We start from the raw sequence: 15991 nt of genomic DNA, 5'->3' as shown, positions 1-15991 counted from the left end.
GCCGAACCAATTTTTCGGATGACGGCATAGCTAAAAAAACGCAAGTTATGTGTGTATATTGTGATTGTCACAGAGCATATGAATTTGTTTTCCCGTACAAGGTCCACTTTTTTTTATGCATAGCCGTGGGTTGGCCTTTTTGTCGGTCAGATGATTACGCCGCGCTTCGATGTCGCGCAGACGGATGAAAAGATTGTTATCACGATGAAGCTCAAGTGCATCAAAGTACGGCTAAATTTTACGTATTTTCACCCCCGTTCTTCGCAGAGTGCTTATTTTTAAAGACTTCAGAGTGCGAATTCTACGTTGGATGTAACCTGTTCAAGTTTTATTGCAAGCCCTATTTTTTGAGGTAGGTCGAGACCGCCTAAGCTGCATTTTTTCCTGACGGAGGCTTTGCCTCTCGGTCACGCGGTTCGGTTGTACGGCGCGAGTTACGCGTCGCGGTCGATGTTTCGCGGAGAGAGAGACGTCAGTTCGAAGTCCTGAGTGCTTCTGCTAACGCTTAAGATACGACTCGCCTGGATATGCGGCGCCGTGCTCTCGTCGCGGATGCAGGCTTGAATTTCCTTGCGAAATAGCGGAAGACGGGACTGAGAGGGCCCATTACGATGTCGAAAATGGGGAATTGAAAGTGGAGATTTCAAAAAAAGTTCACGGACAATATTTCAAAAATTTAGACCTCTTGTCCAGCTTGCTGTCCCCTTACAGCTGTTTGAGGCCTCTGGATGATGCGACCTGCGAGGGGGTGGAGACAGGAAGCGACGCGAACATTAGCGGTCGTCGTGGGCAGAGCGACGGCGATGGTTGCGCAGCGCGCGAGCAGCAGCACGACGCGACGAGGTCCGGCGATTCTGACGCCGGTTCAAATCGGCTCCACTCGATTTTTTCTGAATCTTTTGTGCGTCGTCTGCCTCCTTCTATTGAAGTCGTCGAGACTCACGACGAGCCTGGATGCGCCGTCGAGGCGACTGAGGGTCCCTCCGATTTCTCGTTCGACCCCGAGGCGATGAGGGTTTGGTTCTGCACTTCTTCCGCCTCGCTTGGCTATGGGTTTTTGGGCAGGTATCGCGGCTATTTTAAGGATTTTTGCACGTCTTCTGAGAACGAATACAAGTGGTGGCTGTTGGAGGCCATAGACAATCCGGACCCGGAGGGCCTGACCGTTCAACAGAGACACGAGCTTCGAATCGAGAAGGAGAATCTGGAGTTCGACGTGGATCACTATCTGGCCGATCTCTTCGAGCCAAACGAGGAGTTCAAGAGCGTCATGGAGTACGAGACCGTGTGGAACGTTGAGTGGAGGCGCAGAAAGGCTAGGGGAACGAAGGGTCTGGGGAGCGACCAGAGTTCGACGGGCGGACGCGACAGAGACGCGATGAGAGTCGAAAGTGGGAGCGAGGGCGTTTTTGCCACCGATACGGCGGGAATGGAAAGCAGCGACGCGAGGCGCGAGGTGAGCGTCGACAGCGCGGTGGGCGGCCGCCATACCGAGTCGGCTGATGGCGTCCGCGCGTTGGACGAGGGCGCGGCGAGCACTCGCGGTGGCGGTGGTGGTGCGGGTATTCGGAGCGGCGACGTCACAGGGAGAGGAAGCCAAATCGATGACAGTTCTTCTGTAAATGACAACACAATTATCAGTATTGGTACAACAAGCGGGCGGAATGAAGACACGGGCGCGGGCCTGAAAAATAGGGGCAGCGTCGAGAGCGGTGACGTTGGCGGCGTAGGTACTGCGAGCGCCGGTCCGCTCGGCGCGGAGGGCCAGCATTCTTCGGGACCTGCACACAACGGCGACACGACGCCGGCGCCCTTCAGTTCGCTGTTTTCGAAGAGCTCGACTTACGCGCAGCTCTTGCGCGGTCTTCCGCGACGAGAGTACCTATACACGCCCGCGGAGGAATGGGCGTGTTTCTTGTCATTGATCGACTTGGTCTTTGTGTACGCGTTCAACCACCGAATATGCGAGGGAGAAAATTCGACAGAATCGTACTGGAACGTGGCGAAGCTCAGCGCGACGCTGTCGTGGTTTGACTTACATTACACAGTTCAGCAGGTGCTCGTGAGCAGCTACCGGCGCGCGTTGTGCTATCCACTGTACAGAAGCTGGGTGCTGTGTCAGAAGGTGTGCAGAGATGTCATACAGATATTTTCGCTTGGCAGGTGTGCGCTGATGTGTTGCTTGTTGGAATTGAAGCGTTTGTGCGACATGGCGGAGCTGGGCGGTAGGTACTTGACGCAGTTGTACCTGGACGACTACGCGGTGTGGATTCAGAAGGCAGAGCCACGCAAGATCAAGGCGATTACGCGGATGATCAAGCAGACTTACCGGACCGTGTCCAAGGAGGACTTGGGGTTCGAGTTGCGGGAGATGGAGCGGATGGCGCAGGCAAACAAAGAGATGCAGGAATGAAGAGAGAGGTGATCGGTGGGGGGTGGTCTAGAGCGGTTTTTTTCTTTCTTGCTTTTTACCAGGGCAATTTTTTTTTTTTTTTTTAAGGGCCCAGTGGCGGTTGCACAGAACCAACGATTTCGTGCTGTATTTATATATGTAAATCACGCTTACTGATGGACCTCTGGTAAGAGAGAAACGTGCTGCTCGGCGCTCTGCAGATCCTTCGGCTCTTCACTCGTCTGATGGTCAGGTGCTGCAACTTGCCGCCTTGGTCGCCGCCATCGGACCGGTCAGCGGTGGTTGTCGCGTCTTGGCCGCCGCCTCCCAATCCCGTGCCGCTGCGCGCGATGGGTGGACGAGCGGGACCGCGAGATAGCAAAAGGTTCAGATTAGACCTGAAGGAGACGTTCTTGACGATGTGCGGGGTGGTGTCAGAAACCGGCATCTGACGCAGAGACACAGACCTAGAGAGAAGTTGGTTTCTTGGTCTTTCGAAAGCCGGAGGTTTTTTTGGGGCTTCTTCCTCTCCCGTCTTCGCTGGAGTCTCAGCGTCTCTTTTGACGTCGCTTCTGGGGTGAAAGTCCGCGATGCTGGACACCCTGCTGGTCGAAACGGCGTCCGAGTTCCTCGCCGTGCCCTCCGCGACTTCGGAGCCGGAAGTGCTAGATCCGGCGTCGAGCTCGGCGGCGTCGTCTCGCGGCAGAGCTTGACTGGGACGACCGGGTCTCGCCGCTTCCGCTGCCTCTTCACCTTCGACCAGAAATTCCAGTTTTTCCTCGACTCTGCTCAAATTCCTTTTTATGTCGTTGCTCGAGATCTCGGTGGTCAGGCGGCCGTCGAGCCCGCCGACGTCAGGCGCCTGGTCGGTCTCCTTCTCGTGAGACAGGTCTGATTTATCGGACTTCAGCGGAAAAGTGAGGCCGCTCAATTCCCGCTCGATCCGCAGAAACTGAGCGTCTGTGGCTTTGGATTCTCGCGTCTGCGGCGACGCCAGTTTGTCGCTGCCGCTCTCGTGCTCTCCGCTGACCGCGCTTCCCCCCGTTTCCTCCATGCCCCCTGCTTTCGAATCGACGTGAGCCGTTGAGGCGGTCGCGCGCGTCGCAGTCATGTCGTCCGAAAGCCGCTCAACGTGCGCCAAGATCTGTTCGATATCGTCGCTAAAAAAATCCAACTCGTTTTTCGCCTCCTCCTCCTTCGGACTCTCTCCGGCTCTTCCCAACGCGTGAGAGCCGTCCACCTCGGCACCTCTCGCCCCGCGCTGCCCCACAAAATCCGTACGAGACGCACGAGACGCACAAGACACGTCCGCACGTCCGAGCTCGCCACTTCCACTGCGACTCGCACCCACCACCCCGCCCGTGCCGATAAAACCCGACTCTTCGACCTCTCTCCCCCCTCCACCACCCAATGTCGATTCTTCAGTCGCGTCGGCAGCCTCCCGAACGCTCTCAAAATCTCCACCTGTCACCTTCAAAACCGCGCTTTCTTTCACTATCGCGGACTCCTTCCCCCCCTCAGGAGCCCCCACGACCTCGTCATGTCCCACGCAACGTGGACCAGCACCGCTCCCCTCAACGCTAACCAAATCAGAACTCAAACGTACCCCGTTCCCATCTCTCGCGCGCGGCTCACCGCCACCCAACGCGTCCGCCGAAATAGCCGTCTCCGTAGGCCCGTCCTTGCCATTCATGTACAAGCTGTATATGTAATCCAAACATCTATTTTTGTCATCCCAGTCGCTCCACGAATCACTCGATCTGGGCCCATCACGCCGAACTGAAGAACTCGCTATCTCTTCGCCTTCCTGACCCAATTCATCTTGGCTCTCTCCCACAGCTCGCTCGTTCATCACCACTCTGTCTCGGTAGTTCATCCTTCCCATTCGCGATGACAAGAGTAACACAATGTACCTCTTGCAACCCAGTTCTCTAGACAACGTTTCTATTTTGACTCCATTTGAATAAATATTTTTCATATATGAGGCATATGTATTTTTCAAACTTCTCTGAATTCGCCGAGTTCGTGCCTGTCCCCCCCCCCCCCATCGAGCTGCCGACCGCACCGCTCTGTGTCCCCCTCAGCCACCAACCAAAACCGCGGCAACCCGCTCTCTCCGCATCCCCGCTCAACGACGCGGCACTCACCTCGACTTCGCCCCGCCACCACCCCACCCGCGTGCGTCCCCCCTCCGCGTATCCAACTCAAACGCGCGCAACCGCGGCCGCTCGCCGTCCGCTCTGCTGCTCGAACGGCCCCAAACTCGAAAAAAGGGCCAACCACATCCTCACTCGTACCACACACACGCCTGCACACACGAAACCTCTCCCCTCTTGCAGTGAGAGTTCGCGTCGAGTTCGCTTTGCAAAAAAAAAAAATCAACGCTTCCGCGCAAAAAATAACATTCAGTGACGTTTTTTTATTCCCTGCGCTCAGCTTCACGTCCCGTACCTCTTTATGCAATTCCTAGCGCCCTCTCTGCTCGCCCCCCATCTCCAAAAGGCGCGTCCCTCGCTCGTCTCGGGCCCCCCGCGCCGCGCGCCTACGCCCCCCCTACTCTCCCCCTCCGCCCCTCTACACGTACGCACCTCGGGGCGTCGCCCTGACGCTCTCTCCCACCAAACGAACACACAGAGCCACTCTTGCCTGCAATACACCGCGCCGGGCACCTCCTCAACCGCAAACCTTTCTTTCTCTAGCCCCCTCTCCAACTCGCGCGCCCACACTTGAAATCGCGGCGAACCCTTCACTCGGGAGCACTTCAGACAGAGGACGTTCAATCGAGCAAACCGGGCAGAAGAGGGAGAGCCAACAGAACCGCAGGGAAAAAAGCAATGCCCGCTCGAAACAAAACGCGAGGCCAAGAACGCTCCACGCAGCAGGGTCTGGACCCTCTGTGGAGAAACGAATGGCTGTCCTTTTGTACGGATCCGAAGTGTGTGTGAGACGTGTCGCAAATCTCGATCGTGTGTGTGTATCCCCCCCTCTCGTACACTATCTCTCGGCACCGCGCGCGAAAACTCGCCCGAGCGACGAAACGCGCACGTTTCTATCCCCCGCATAACCCGTCTGCGTGCCCCTCGCGAGGCAGACAAATCCACGCTCGAGCCGCTCGGCCAGCGCACATGACGTGACTTTGTCAAAGCACAAAGTCAGATCGCGCAAAACGCTCGATTCGCGCGGAACTAACACAAAACGGCACGACCACCACCGAAATCTATCATCGGGCGTCGCACAACCCACCCGGTTCAGCACACGAAGCAGCGACGGCCTCGCTGCTCCAGAAAACAACGTCGCCGCTCAGGACCTGTCTAATTACGTTCCACGTCGTCGAGCTCTGCGCGTTCACTCCCTCCTCCACTCCCGCGCATATTCCGCGTTGAACGCGCGGAGCAACGCGCGGCCAGCCACAGAGAAGGTCAGGCGGAGAGATCTGACGGGTGTCGCGGTGCCTTGTGTGAACGTGCGCTGTCTTTGAGTTTCAATTTGTCGTCTGCGCAGATAGAGAGAGAACCTCATCAAATGGAGATAAATCCCCCATGCTTTTTGAACCAGTATGACACGTGCTGTGTTCAACGCGCCTGTTTGAAGAAGGTAAGACGCGACACGCTTTTAACGTTGGTACATTTTTGTTTTCACGTACGCCAATATATCCAACTAACTGTGTCTCTAATGCCACCTCTCCAGCAACTCCCCCAAGAGCCCTTTCTCTTCATCACGCCGACTTCGTCCCATTGCTCTCTCTTGACCTGAACGCAACCTGGCCCCTCACAGAATTCATACGCACGTCTGTTTCTTCAATCCGACACCATGCGCGTTCAAAAATGCCAATTGCCGTTTTCTATGCTCCTGGCCTCTCTCCCTCCCCGCCCATCGTGGGCGCTCTCTATTTTGTATCGTCCCTCGTACGTCATTCAGATCACTTGGAGGTCCAGGGACGCTTCATCCGCCGCGTCCAAACCACATCTGTTTCACCCGGCGAAGTTGTACCCATCACCCCGTTCAACCTGTCGACGAATTCGAGCCCCTCGTCCGAATTCGAAGAACTTGTTCAAGAAACACTCCTCAGACTCTCGACTAGCTGTCCCTCGTATCTGGCCATCTTGAGCGACTTGGCCAATCACTCCTGCTCTAACCTCCTACTCGCCGACCTAGCCCTGAACCGCCTAGCTCTGTTCATCGCTGAAACCACTCGTCAACGACTCCTCCTTTTCAGCGGTCAACCCCGAGACCCTTTCGGAATCCTCGCTCAACTCGAAAGCGCGTACTTCGAAAACGACTTGCTACAAAAAGCCAAGCTCGTCCACTCGATTCAAGACCAACTTTTGGTCGCCCTCGATCTCTTCTCCTCTATTCGCGAGTCAGAGCAGCTCCAACAAACGCAGCTCTTCCAGGCTAAACTCGTCCGCCACCTCCAAACTCGCCTCAACTCCAAGCGCCGACACGATCTTCCCGCCTCCCTAGCAAAGCGCATCTCGCACCTGCCCGCTTCTGTGCAGTCGCGCATCGACCAAGAACTCTCCGCAATGAGCGAAGCAGACCCCTCGAACCCCGAATACGCCCTGGCCAAGAACTACATCGAATGGCTAGCTCGTCTCCCCTGGACTGAAGAAACCTCAGATGTACTCGATATTCAACACACAAAAATTGTACTAGATTCTCAACATTTTGGCTTAGACCACGTCAAAACCTCGATTCTTTATTTGGTTGCCAATGCGACTCGCACCCGCTCCATCGAATCCACGCCACTCCTTCTGGTCGGCCCGCCTGGCACTGGCAAGACCACGGTTGCCTTCTCGATCGCCGAAGCGCTTGGCCGCCGGGTCGTTCATCTAGCGGGTTTGACAGAGTCCACAGACCTACGCGGCTTCCGTCGAACCTACGTCAACAGCGCCCCCGGTAAGTTGATGACCTCGCTGTGCCGCGCTCAATGCCGAAATCCCGTCGTCATCCTAGACGAACTCGACAAAATAGACGATCAGCACACCCTCAAGCCAGTGGGCCCTGTTTTGCTCGAGCTGCTGTCCCGAGAACAAAACAACTCTTTTTTGGACCATTACATAGATTTGCCTTTTGACTTGAGTCGCTGCCTCTTTATTGCCACCGCCAACTCCACCGAATCTATTCCAGCGCCTCTTCTCAGCCGATTGCACGTGATTCACGTTCTCCCCTATTCCGAAGACCAAAAAATCCACATCGCCGAAAGGCACCTGATACCCGACATCCAAAGAAAAACTGGACTCCCGAATGTCTCTATCAGTTCAAGTGCCTTGGAAAATCTCGTACAAACTTATACCAGACATGAATCTGGAGTCCGCCAGCTGCAGCTTTGCCTAGAAAAACTCTATCGGAAGGTTGCCGTCAAACTGATCCGTGAAGCACTTCAAACAAGCTCCCCAAGAGAAGGAGATAGGGCAGAAATTCTGAACCCTGTTGAACCGCGGCGCGACAGTCATGACAAGCGACGGAAAATGCTGGCAACATCACCCTTCTCTACCAGCATCTCAAGTTCGGATTTACGCCCTCTCCTGGGCGCTCCGGAACCCCAGCCCATGTGCTCTTACTACCACACGTCACAGTTCCCCTTCCCCGTGGGCGTTTCCATGTCACTCGTCAAAACCACGCTCGGATGTGGCTTCGTTCTCGTCATAGAGGCCCGCACTCATCCAATTCGCGTACCACCTACACACACACCACACACACATTATTTGCACCACTCCTATCCCCAATCAACTTCCCCGCGACTACCTCCTCTTCTGTTCACGGGAAGCGTTCTGAAGACGATGCAGGAGTCGAGTCTCATCGCCCTCATCTGCGCTCAAAACCTGGTCCGACGTCTAGACCCCCACAACGTTGTGCTTCACCAATCTACAATCCACCTTCATGCACCTCACGCCTCCGTACAAAAAGACGGTCCGTCGGCCGGGTGCGCCATCGCGTGCGCTCTCGTCTCTCTGGCACTCGGCGTACCGCTCAAGTCGACTTGGTGCATGACGGGCGAACTCGCGCTCAACGGATACGTTCTCAAAGTTGGAGGCGTCATCGAAAAAGCGTTGGCAGCGCATCAAGCTAGATTCGAGCACATCGTCCTACCAATTCAAAATCAGGAAGATTGGGAGACCACTCGAAACCCAGTTCGACAGCATTTGCAGCCTCACTACGTCAAAAATCTGCGCCAAATCATCCAGCTGGTCTTAGAAAAAAAAACACTCGACTCGACTCGCACGTAATACTGAATTTGCCATATAAAAACACAGCACACACATGCCGTAGGAAAGCCACACACACGCCCTGTCATCATAGCTCAAACGCCGCCCCTCGCTTTACTGAGTGACTATGCGCTGTTCCAGTTCCGTTTGCAATGGATGCCGCTCCGCCACCCGTGAACGCGTAAGAGCAACTACCACCCAGAAATTGCCGCACACACCCTTCCCTGCAATGTGCTTAAACCATCCTTCAAAAACGCGTCGTCTTTGAGACCGAACGCGTACCTCGCACAAACTTGCTTGCCATCGATAAATACACTGTTAGGAAAGGGCCATTTTTGTGCCTCGTCTCCGTACAATAATGTGTGCTGTGTAATGAATCACAAGCCCCACAATCTTTTAAAAATATGCCTCTTTTTTTTTTTTGCCTCAAAACTAAACATCTCACTTCTCGTCCTCCTGCTACACAACTGTACAACCGCGATTGTATGCTTCTTCCTCCCTACCCTTCTTAACTTGTCCACTTCATATCGAGACATACTTGCTTTCCTTTAGGTACTTTAACTTGTCAGAGCTCGCGCCGTTGAGCTATGGCTACCCGCGAACCTTGTAGCTTCGAGTGCTCCGTTAATACCGTCTCTCTTCAGCGAGCTGCTTTTCTTGTGCGAGCGAACGCGCTCTCCGACACGCTTTGTACACTTCCGCGAACGCAGCCTCTAAGACCATGTTTGTTTAAATCGTATTGTGACTCGTAGTGTGCCCCTCTTTTCTATGCTCATATGCGAACGCTACTGTACCTCACCTCTTCGCGTATTCACCTTACCAAAGAGTTGAAGTCAGGGATAATGCCTGTTTGAATTACGTCCGTTCTCTCTACGTACGACGTGTCCGTCATGTGTATCATATACACATATAAAAGTATCTGATTGCTTTGTGCTTGTTTTTCGTGCCTTCATGCGCCTCCGACTTGCAATTCCTTCCTAACAAGAGTCAACCTGCTTCTTCTCCCTCTAGCTGCTGCGCCTGTCCGTCACGAAAGGCCGAGTCAATACGGTCTATATGTCCGATTCTCATGGGAGAGGTTTCTTCAATTCCTAAAGGGTGCCTATTTGTTTGTGTCTACTTATTTGCCGTATTCAAGTTGACCGAGGTGTACGGGCTCGAGGATTGCTCTAACTGATCACACCTTCTTTTCTCCCTGCTTTAAATAGAAATACCTATACACTGGGCGCGGCTCTGAGTCCCGCCTGCTTCGGCAGTAGTTTGTACGAGTACTTCGTGGTAGTTGGTGTACCGGATTTTTTTTCGGACTTTGTGGAAGGTCTCAACGTACTGGAACCGAAAATTCTCTACACTTACCCCGACGACCAGCGCCAGAACGTGGATCCGAACGTCTGTTCTTTCGCCTTCCCGGACGGCGTTGCTGTCCGATATAGCTCGGTCTCGAAATGGAATTCGAATGAGGTTTTATCCATTTTGTTTGCGAGTTCGGCAATCCTGGAAGAGCCGAATCATTCTTTTGTTTTCGTGATGACGACCGAGTGTCTCATGTATGGCGTGTGCGTTTACACCGACGAGCTGATGAACGATCCTGGTATAATCATTCCACCGTCGCAGAACTCATCTACTACGGGCGAATCGAGTCGACATTTGTTTAGGAACGAAATGGCCCACCACCGGCCGGTCGCGTTGTCGACTACCGAAAAGAGGCGACAACAAAAACAGATCAAGCAAAATGTGGTCAAGTTCGCGTCGAGCAGACGATGCTATATATTCGTGAGTCGATTTCCGTTTTTTCAGCTTCATTTTTCGGTTTTGTACTCCTTACTGGCCAGAGATCGATTGTATCGCCAATCCCAACTCGAATCTTCCGCGAACTACGGCGAAAACAACATTGACGTGGCGAGCGGCCTCATTCGCCAGACCCTGGAAGCATATCGCCGCCAAGAAATAGCCAAAATGGGATCTACGTTATCGTTTTCCATCCCTGGAGAAATCCGGACTATTCAATTCGTCTGTCCGCCCCCAGATGATGTCTCCAGCTTGTCGGACTGGTGCGTGGCGTGCCTTTTGAGGGTGCTATCTGTGCCCAACATAATGACGTACTTCAATGCCATGGTATTAGATCAGCGCATCGCGTTGGTATGCCATAATTTGGGCATTTTGTCCGCCGTAGCACTTTCGCTGATTCCCTTGCTTCGCCCATTTGTCTGGCAAGGCGCCTTTATCCCAATTTTGCCATCAAACATGCGTGACATTCTCGACGCGCCCTGTCCCCTTGTCGTAGGAATGACGCATCTGCCTAGTAACCGAAACATGAACGATTTTGTGGTAATCAATATAGACCAAAAATCAGTGATTCTTCCTAAAACGACGCCAAAATCGATTCTTCCGTTCAATAGCATCTCGTGGACCGTATCGCAACTCATACCTCTACCGGAATCGCAGAATCTAGTGGTTGGCTTGGAGCAGCTGGTAAAAAGTTTGGGCTCTCGACCAGCGAATTCAGACGTCCCAACCCCTTGTCCCGGCGCGAGAGTAAACATACAAGAGCCGGCACCGTCCAGCAACCAGGCATCTAACTCTTCTGGCCGCAAAAAAAAACAGCCCAGCGAAATCAACTACGACATATTCGAGTGTACCTGTCATTTAAACGTGCTGAAGGAAAATCCGCTGAAAACAACGGCGGCTCAGCTGGCGTCTGTTAAGTCCGCCGCCAAGCTGTTTAACTTCTACCTTGAGGATCTGACAAACATGATTCGAGATGTGACAATCTACAACCAGCTGGAGCTAACAGAAGAGAATTTTGGAGAGCAGTCAGAAAAACTGGTCTCCCTCTTCCCTCGACACTACCGCAAGTTCGTTGCGGCGCTGTTTCAAACGCAAAGCTTCAACTTTTATATCAAGGACCTGCTGGCCAAAATCCAAGACAAAAACCTTGAAGACAAGCTTTTGCTCGAAAAAATCAACAAATTGCTGCAAATAGAGGCCGAGGAACGTACGGCCCTAAAGGCGCGTCTCGAGCGCTGCTTCGAAAAAGATTCTCGATATGACAAAATTCTGACTCAGTTGCACGCGTGCACAAGGCGTATTTCCGTGCTTGATAACCAGAAGGACCTACTTAGAAAAAATCCCTTTTTACGCGATTCTAACGCTTACCACTCGCTAACCCTCAAGGGTACAAGTTCTGTCTATCCTGATTTGAAGCTCAACGCAAAGTCCGCCACCTATCGGAACGCAACCTGGGATGCGCCGCTGAGAAATTCAGAAAATTCAAAGTCTCGGCTCAAAGACGGCGTCAGCAGTATCAAAAAGTAAAGCAGCTGAGAGGGGCGCGTAACATGAAGATGTGAATAGAAAAGAAGATACGTCGCTGTCTAAATCTGTTTTTTATCAACATTCAAAGCAAATACACAAAAATATGCTATAAAAAGGATGTAAAATCAAGTCTTTGTCAAAAAATATAGCCATTTTTTCCTCTGAACTTTGCATTTTGTGAAGTCTAAGAATTACCCTGAGCTAGGCGAGCGCGATTAATCGTCATCACCCGATCTCTAACCGCCATCAAGAATTTGGGTATTTTTTTTATTGACCGCTAGCTAATTTTCGATAGGTACAGGTGTGTTCTTGACAGGTAGGGTACGGCTAAATCAGACTTAAGTCCTGTTTTTGGTTGCGTTTGCAGTATTCTGAAGACAGAAATACAGCTTTCTGTTTCGACGGCTGTTTTCTCAAAAATTAATATTGAGATTTGTTCTGTAGCCAGGGCTCAGCCCCTGTAGAAGCGGGCCGACTTGCCGGTTTCAATGAGACCGTTCTACGATCTGATTGAGTCTATGCATTGAATCACGTTGTTGATTCCCAACAGCCAGTCAGAATCATTCCCTTTCCTTCCAAAGCCTTAGCACTTACACACAACCTTGGTGCATATGACGGATGATATACAGATGATATGTAGCTGACCGTTATTATTCGATACGAACTGAAATGTGTGCGCATGCACCTCTCTCTAATGTCTCCATCCCGGATCAATTCGGTGCAGTAGTTTCGTACGTTCGCTTATGGCGCCTTCTACAGCATGGTGGTTTCTTTTTGAAGCGTCGGCAATACTTATTTTTATCTTTCCTAGCGCAGCAGAGCAATTAGTGCATTGCTCTTTTTTTTGATGTTTTTTTTCGTAATCAATCCACATACTAGACTCTCTTCTTAACAGTCACGCCTCGTCATTGTTATTTTTAAGTATTCCGGTCGTGTATACGCATATGTAATTTCTCATTTTGAATCTTTCCAGCTTGAGCTCTTTTAGAACATTCCACAGTGGTGGCGACGCAGCCATCCAGAGGATACTCAACATATGCGCAGAGAGTCAAGAGAATAAGAGGCTATAGGAATTTGAAACATCGATGTTCGTGAAGGGAGATGAGACGAATATTTCAACAGAAGAAGTAGCGAAGCACCGAATTCGTGGTCGAAAATACAAAAGTCAGTACAAAAAATCGAACAGGGAGAAGAGCAGAGCGGATGAGAGAGAAATCAGAAAAAGCGGGAAGCCCAAGAAGGGCAGTGGAAGACGCAGAAGTGACAGAGATTGTGCAGTTTTGGTGTTAGATAGCAACAGCGATAAAATAGGCGATGAAAATCGTAGCACTAAGATTAATAAAACGAGCGAAAGGCCGAATAGCGAGATAGGTAACGCTAAAAGAGGTGGCGACGATAGCAGTGATAGTGATGACAGTTTTAGCAATGACAACGATGGTTGTAGCGGTGCGATGAATGGCAGCGATAATACAGATAAGACCATAGGCGATGGCCGAAATAGTACTATGGCCAACCGCGGTGGCAACGAAAGTAAAAATAATTCTAGCGGTGTCGTTACAAATGACGATGGTGACAGGGATAATTTTGACCTGGGTGCCAACACAGGCGATGTCTTTATGTCCAGTCGTTTTAATGAAGGTACCGTACATTATGGGTATTTGACAGCTCGTCTGTGTTCCGTTGATTCCAATTTTACCGCTGACAAAACCACTCAATTTTGTCATTTCTCCGGTTCTTTAGGTTCCGTTTATCAGTCTAGAGGCAGACATAGCGCGAGTCATTTGGAGGTCCAACCTGAAATTCTATCTTCAGACATTCTACGCCGCACGCCTTGTACCGATCCGTCTTCCAAAGCGTCACATAGCGACACGCTTATTTTTCGTCCGTCGATCGATGACTCTCTGCGACATGACAGCTATTTTTTCGACAAAGCTAGGAAAGTAAAATTTGAGAAAAATAAAAAACTAACTAATTTGCACGACGAAGCAAGCAACGACCACAGAGCTAAGCACCGCTACATTTGCAGGGATCCGGCGCTATCAAATACTCAACCCCTTTCTACTAACGGACTGTCTTCCTCCTCTTTTCTATATAACAACAATGCGGATTTGCTTGAAAAAGCCGCTGATAATCGCGATGAACAGCTTGCCTTCAACGAGGGTGCTTCGGCGTCGTCTTCTAGAAGCACTGTGACCGACGAAGAAACTCGGAGTTCTGGTCTCGCCTCCACTTCTCGGCCGCCCGACCCGTTTCCGCAACTTTCGAGCCACTGTAACCATTCCCAACGAGAGCCGTCTGACACGCTCAGCGATACTGTAAATACGAGCTGTACAGATAGTCTTCTAAGTTCATGGTGTCATAAGGTGAACTCTTCTTCCGACTTCAAACTCCGAGAAGAGAAAATAAAGGTTGTTAGCCACTACATTTTTGGCAAGGTGATTGGAGAAGGTATGCCCCGTTTTTGCAGCGCGGTGTTCGGACTTGACGAGAATCTGCTCCTGCTCAATTAAATCCACGCGCCGCGCGTAACGGTGCGATGTCAAAGCGGTATATTTGTGCTATCGACCGTCTAGGGCGGTCTCCGATATTTGTAGCCGTTTTGTAATCAGATGTTGTGCGCGTGCGTGTATCGTATGTACAGTACATATTTGTGTGTGAAAGTGTATATGTGTGGTTACATCATGCGTGTGTATTGCATATATGCGATAATGGTTTTTTTTTTTTTGACTTACAGGCAGTTGCAACTTTAGGCACCTATGCTAATGTTCGAGAAGCAATCGACATCAAAACCAAGAGTCGAGTGGCTGTGAAGGTCTTTAAGAGGAAGCTGTTGGCGAGGCTGAATGACGGAGAAGCGTTGGTTCAAAGGGAAATTAACATACATAAGTCATGCAATCACAAAAACATCGTCAAGGTGTTGTCGAGCTTCGTGCTGGATAAGAACAAAATCTTCATCGTGTACGAATGGGTTCAATGTGGGAGTTTGTGCCGACTGTTGGAGGCCGCGCCAAATCATCGACTTCCGATCGCCCAAGCACGCGATATTTTTTCCGGACTAATATCCGGGCTTGTGTATCTAAAGAAGAAGCGAATAGTTCATCGTGACATCAAGCCAGACAACCTACTATTGACAAGTACTGGCAACGCTAAAATTTCAGACTTTGGCGTCGCCAAGGTGATAAAAGCAGACAAACATCACCAATTTCATGTCAAGCCATCGCATTACATCGGAATTGGCTCCCCAGCTTTTCAGGCCCCTGAACTGACCTCCGTGTCGAGTCTCACATCTCAAGCTTCTAGTCAAAACTCTGACTTTATTTTCAAATCGGACGTTTGGTCCGCCGGAGTTATTCTGTACGTTTCCAACTTCGTATCTAACGAAACCCCCCTCTTCATACTCATGATGACATTTTCCGACGGGCGGACTGATCATTACTGATGAATTTTCGGATAGTGTGTAATTTTCTTGTCTGATCATAGATTAAGAAAAAAACTCTTGTGTTTACTGCTTTTTATGATCTAATTCTTAATTTGTTTTAGGTATATTATGATCGTTGGGGAATATCCTTTCTCCAACCACTCCAATATCTTAGCTCTTTTCGATGATATTTCTAAAGGTCGCTACCTCATCCCAAACTGGATTCCACCCTCATGCCGAGATCTGCTTCTTCTCATGCTCGAAGTCGACCCCGCTCGTCGAATTGACATCAACTACATCAAACCGCATCCCTGGATGTCCTCTTCTATTCATTCCACTCCGTACGCCATCCCATGTCCTCTCCCCTCCTTTTGGGGATACGACAAGCGCTCCATCCTTTCTGTTGTAAAAAATGTGGATGCTCATCTTAAAAAAAAAAGAGATCACACTTATGCAAAAATCCTAGAAATGCGTCCTAGTTTTGAAGACCCCACTACACGTAAGCGCGTTAATAATAAATTCCACCTAAGGTGCATCATTCTGTAGTACACAAGCTGAGTTGACTGCTCAATTTTTTATTTTTCTTTTTACACTCTTTCTTCGAACTGTCCTAAAATACTATGTACCACTTTACCGTCGGTTATGTGCTCTAAAATT

The 15991-nt window shown here is 50.9% G+C and overlaps 2 protein-coding genes across 5 annotated transcripts; both read left to right on the top strand.

The window, feature by feature from the left end:
• Positions 1 to 105: 105 nt before the first annotated feature.
• LOC126325935 (protein SHQ1 homolog) lies at positions 106 to 4380 on the top strand. Its single transcript, XM_049995433.1, has 2 exons — positions 106 to 225; positions 285 to 4380. The coding sequence occupies exon 2, from the start codon at positions 1010 to 1012 to the stop codon at positions 2411 to 2413; it is 1404 nt and encodes a 467-aa protein (XP_049851390.1). The 5' UTR covers positions 106 to 225; positions 285 to 1009; the 3' UTR covers positions 2414 to 4380.
• A 4649-nt stretch (positions 4381 to 9029) lies between these two features.
• On the top strand, positions 9030 to 15892 carry LOC126325946 (serine/threonine-protein kinase STK11-like). 4 transcript variants are annotated; one of them, XM_049995450.1, is made up of 8 exons: positions 9030 to 9153; positions 9613 to 9709; positions 9810 to 12237; positions 12361 to 12647; positions 12736 to 13554; positions 13657 to 14364; positions 14667 to 15270; positions 15457 to 15892. In XM_049995450.1, the coding sequence occupies exons 5-8, from the start codon at positions 13002 to 13004 to the stop codon at positions 15878 to 15880; spliced, it is 2289 nt and encodes a 762-aa protein (XP_049851407.1). In that variant the 5' UTR covers positions 9030 to 9153; positions 9613 to 9709; positions 9810 to 12237; positions 12361 to 12647; positions 12736 to 13001; the 3' UTR covers positions 15881 to 15892. The 4 variants fall into 4 exon arrangements, with proteins under 4 accessions (XP_049851407.1, XP_049851409.1, XP_049851410.1 ...); XM_049995452.1 differs by lacking the exons at positions 12361 to 12647; positions 12736 to 13554; positions 13657 to 14364; positions 14667 to 15270; positions 15457 to 15892 and having other exon boundaries at positions 9613 to 9699; positions 9810 to 12082; XM_049995453.1 differs by lacking the exons at positions 12361 to 12647; positions 12736 to 13554; positions 13657 to 14364; positions 14667 to 15270; positions 15457 to 15892 and having other exon boundaries at positions 9054 to 9475; positions 9613 to 9699; positions 9810 to 12076.
• The last annotated feature ends 99 nt before the right edge of the window (positions 15893 to 15991 follow it).

This window comes from Schistocerca gregaria, unplaced genomic scaffold, assembly GCF_023897955.1.
Source record: "Schistocerca gregaria isolate iqSchGreg1 unplaced genomic scaffold, iqSchGreg1.2 ptg000949l, whole genome shotgun sequence".
Lineage (NCBI taxonomy): Eukaryota > Metazoa > Arthropoda > Insecta > Orthoptera > Acrididae > Schistocerca > Schistocerca gregaria.
This window is presented reverse-complemented; position numbering and strand designations above follow the sequence as displayed.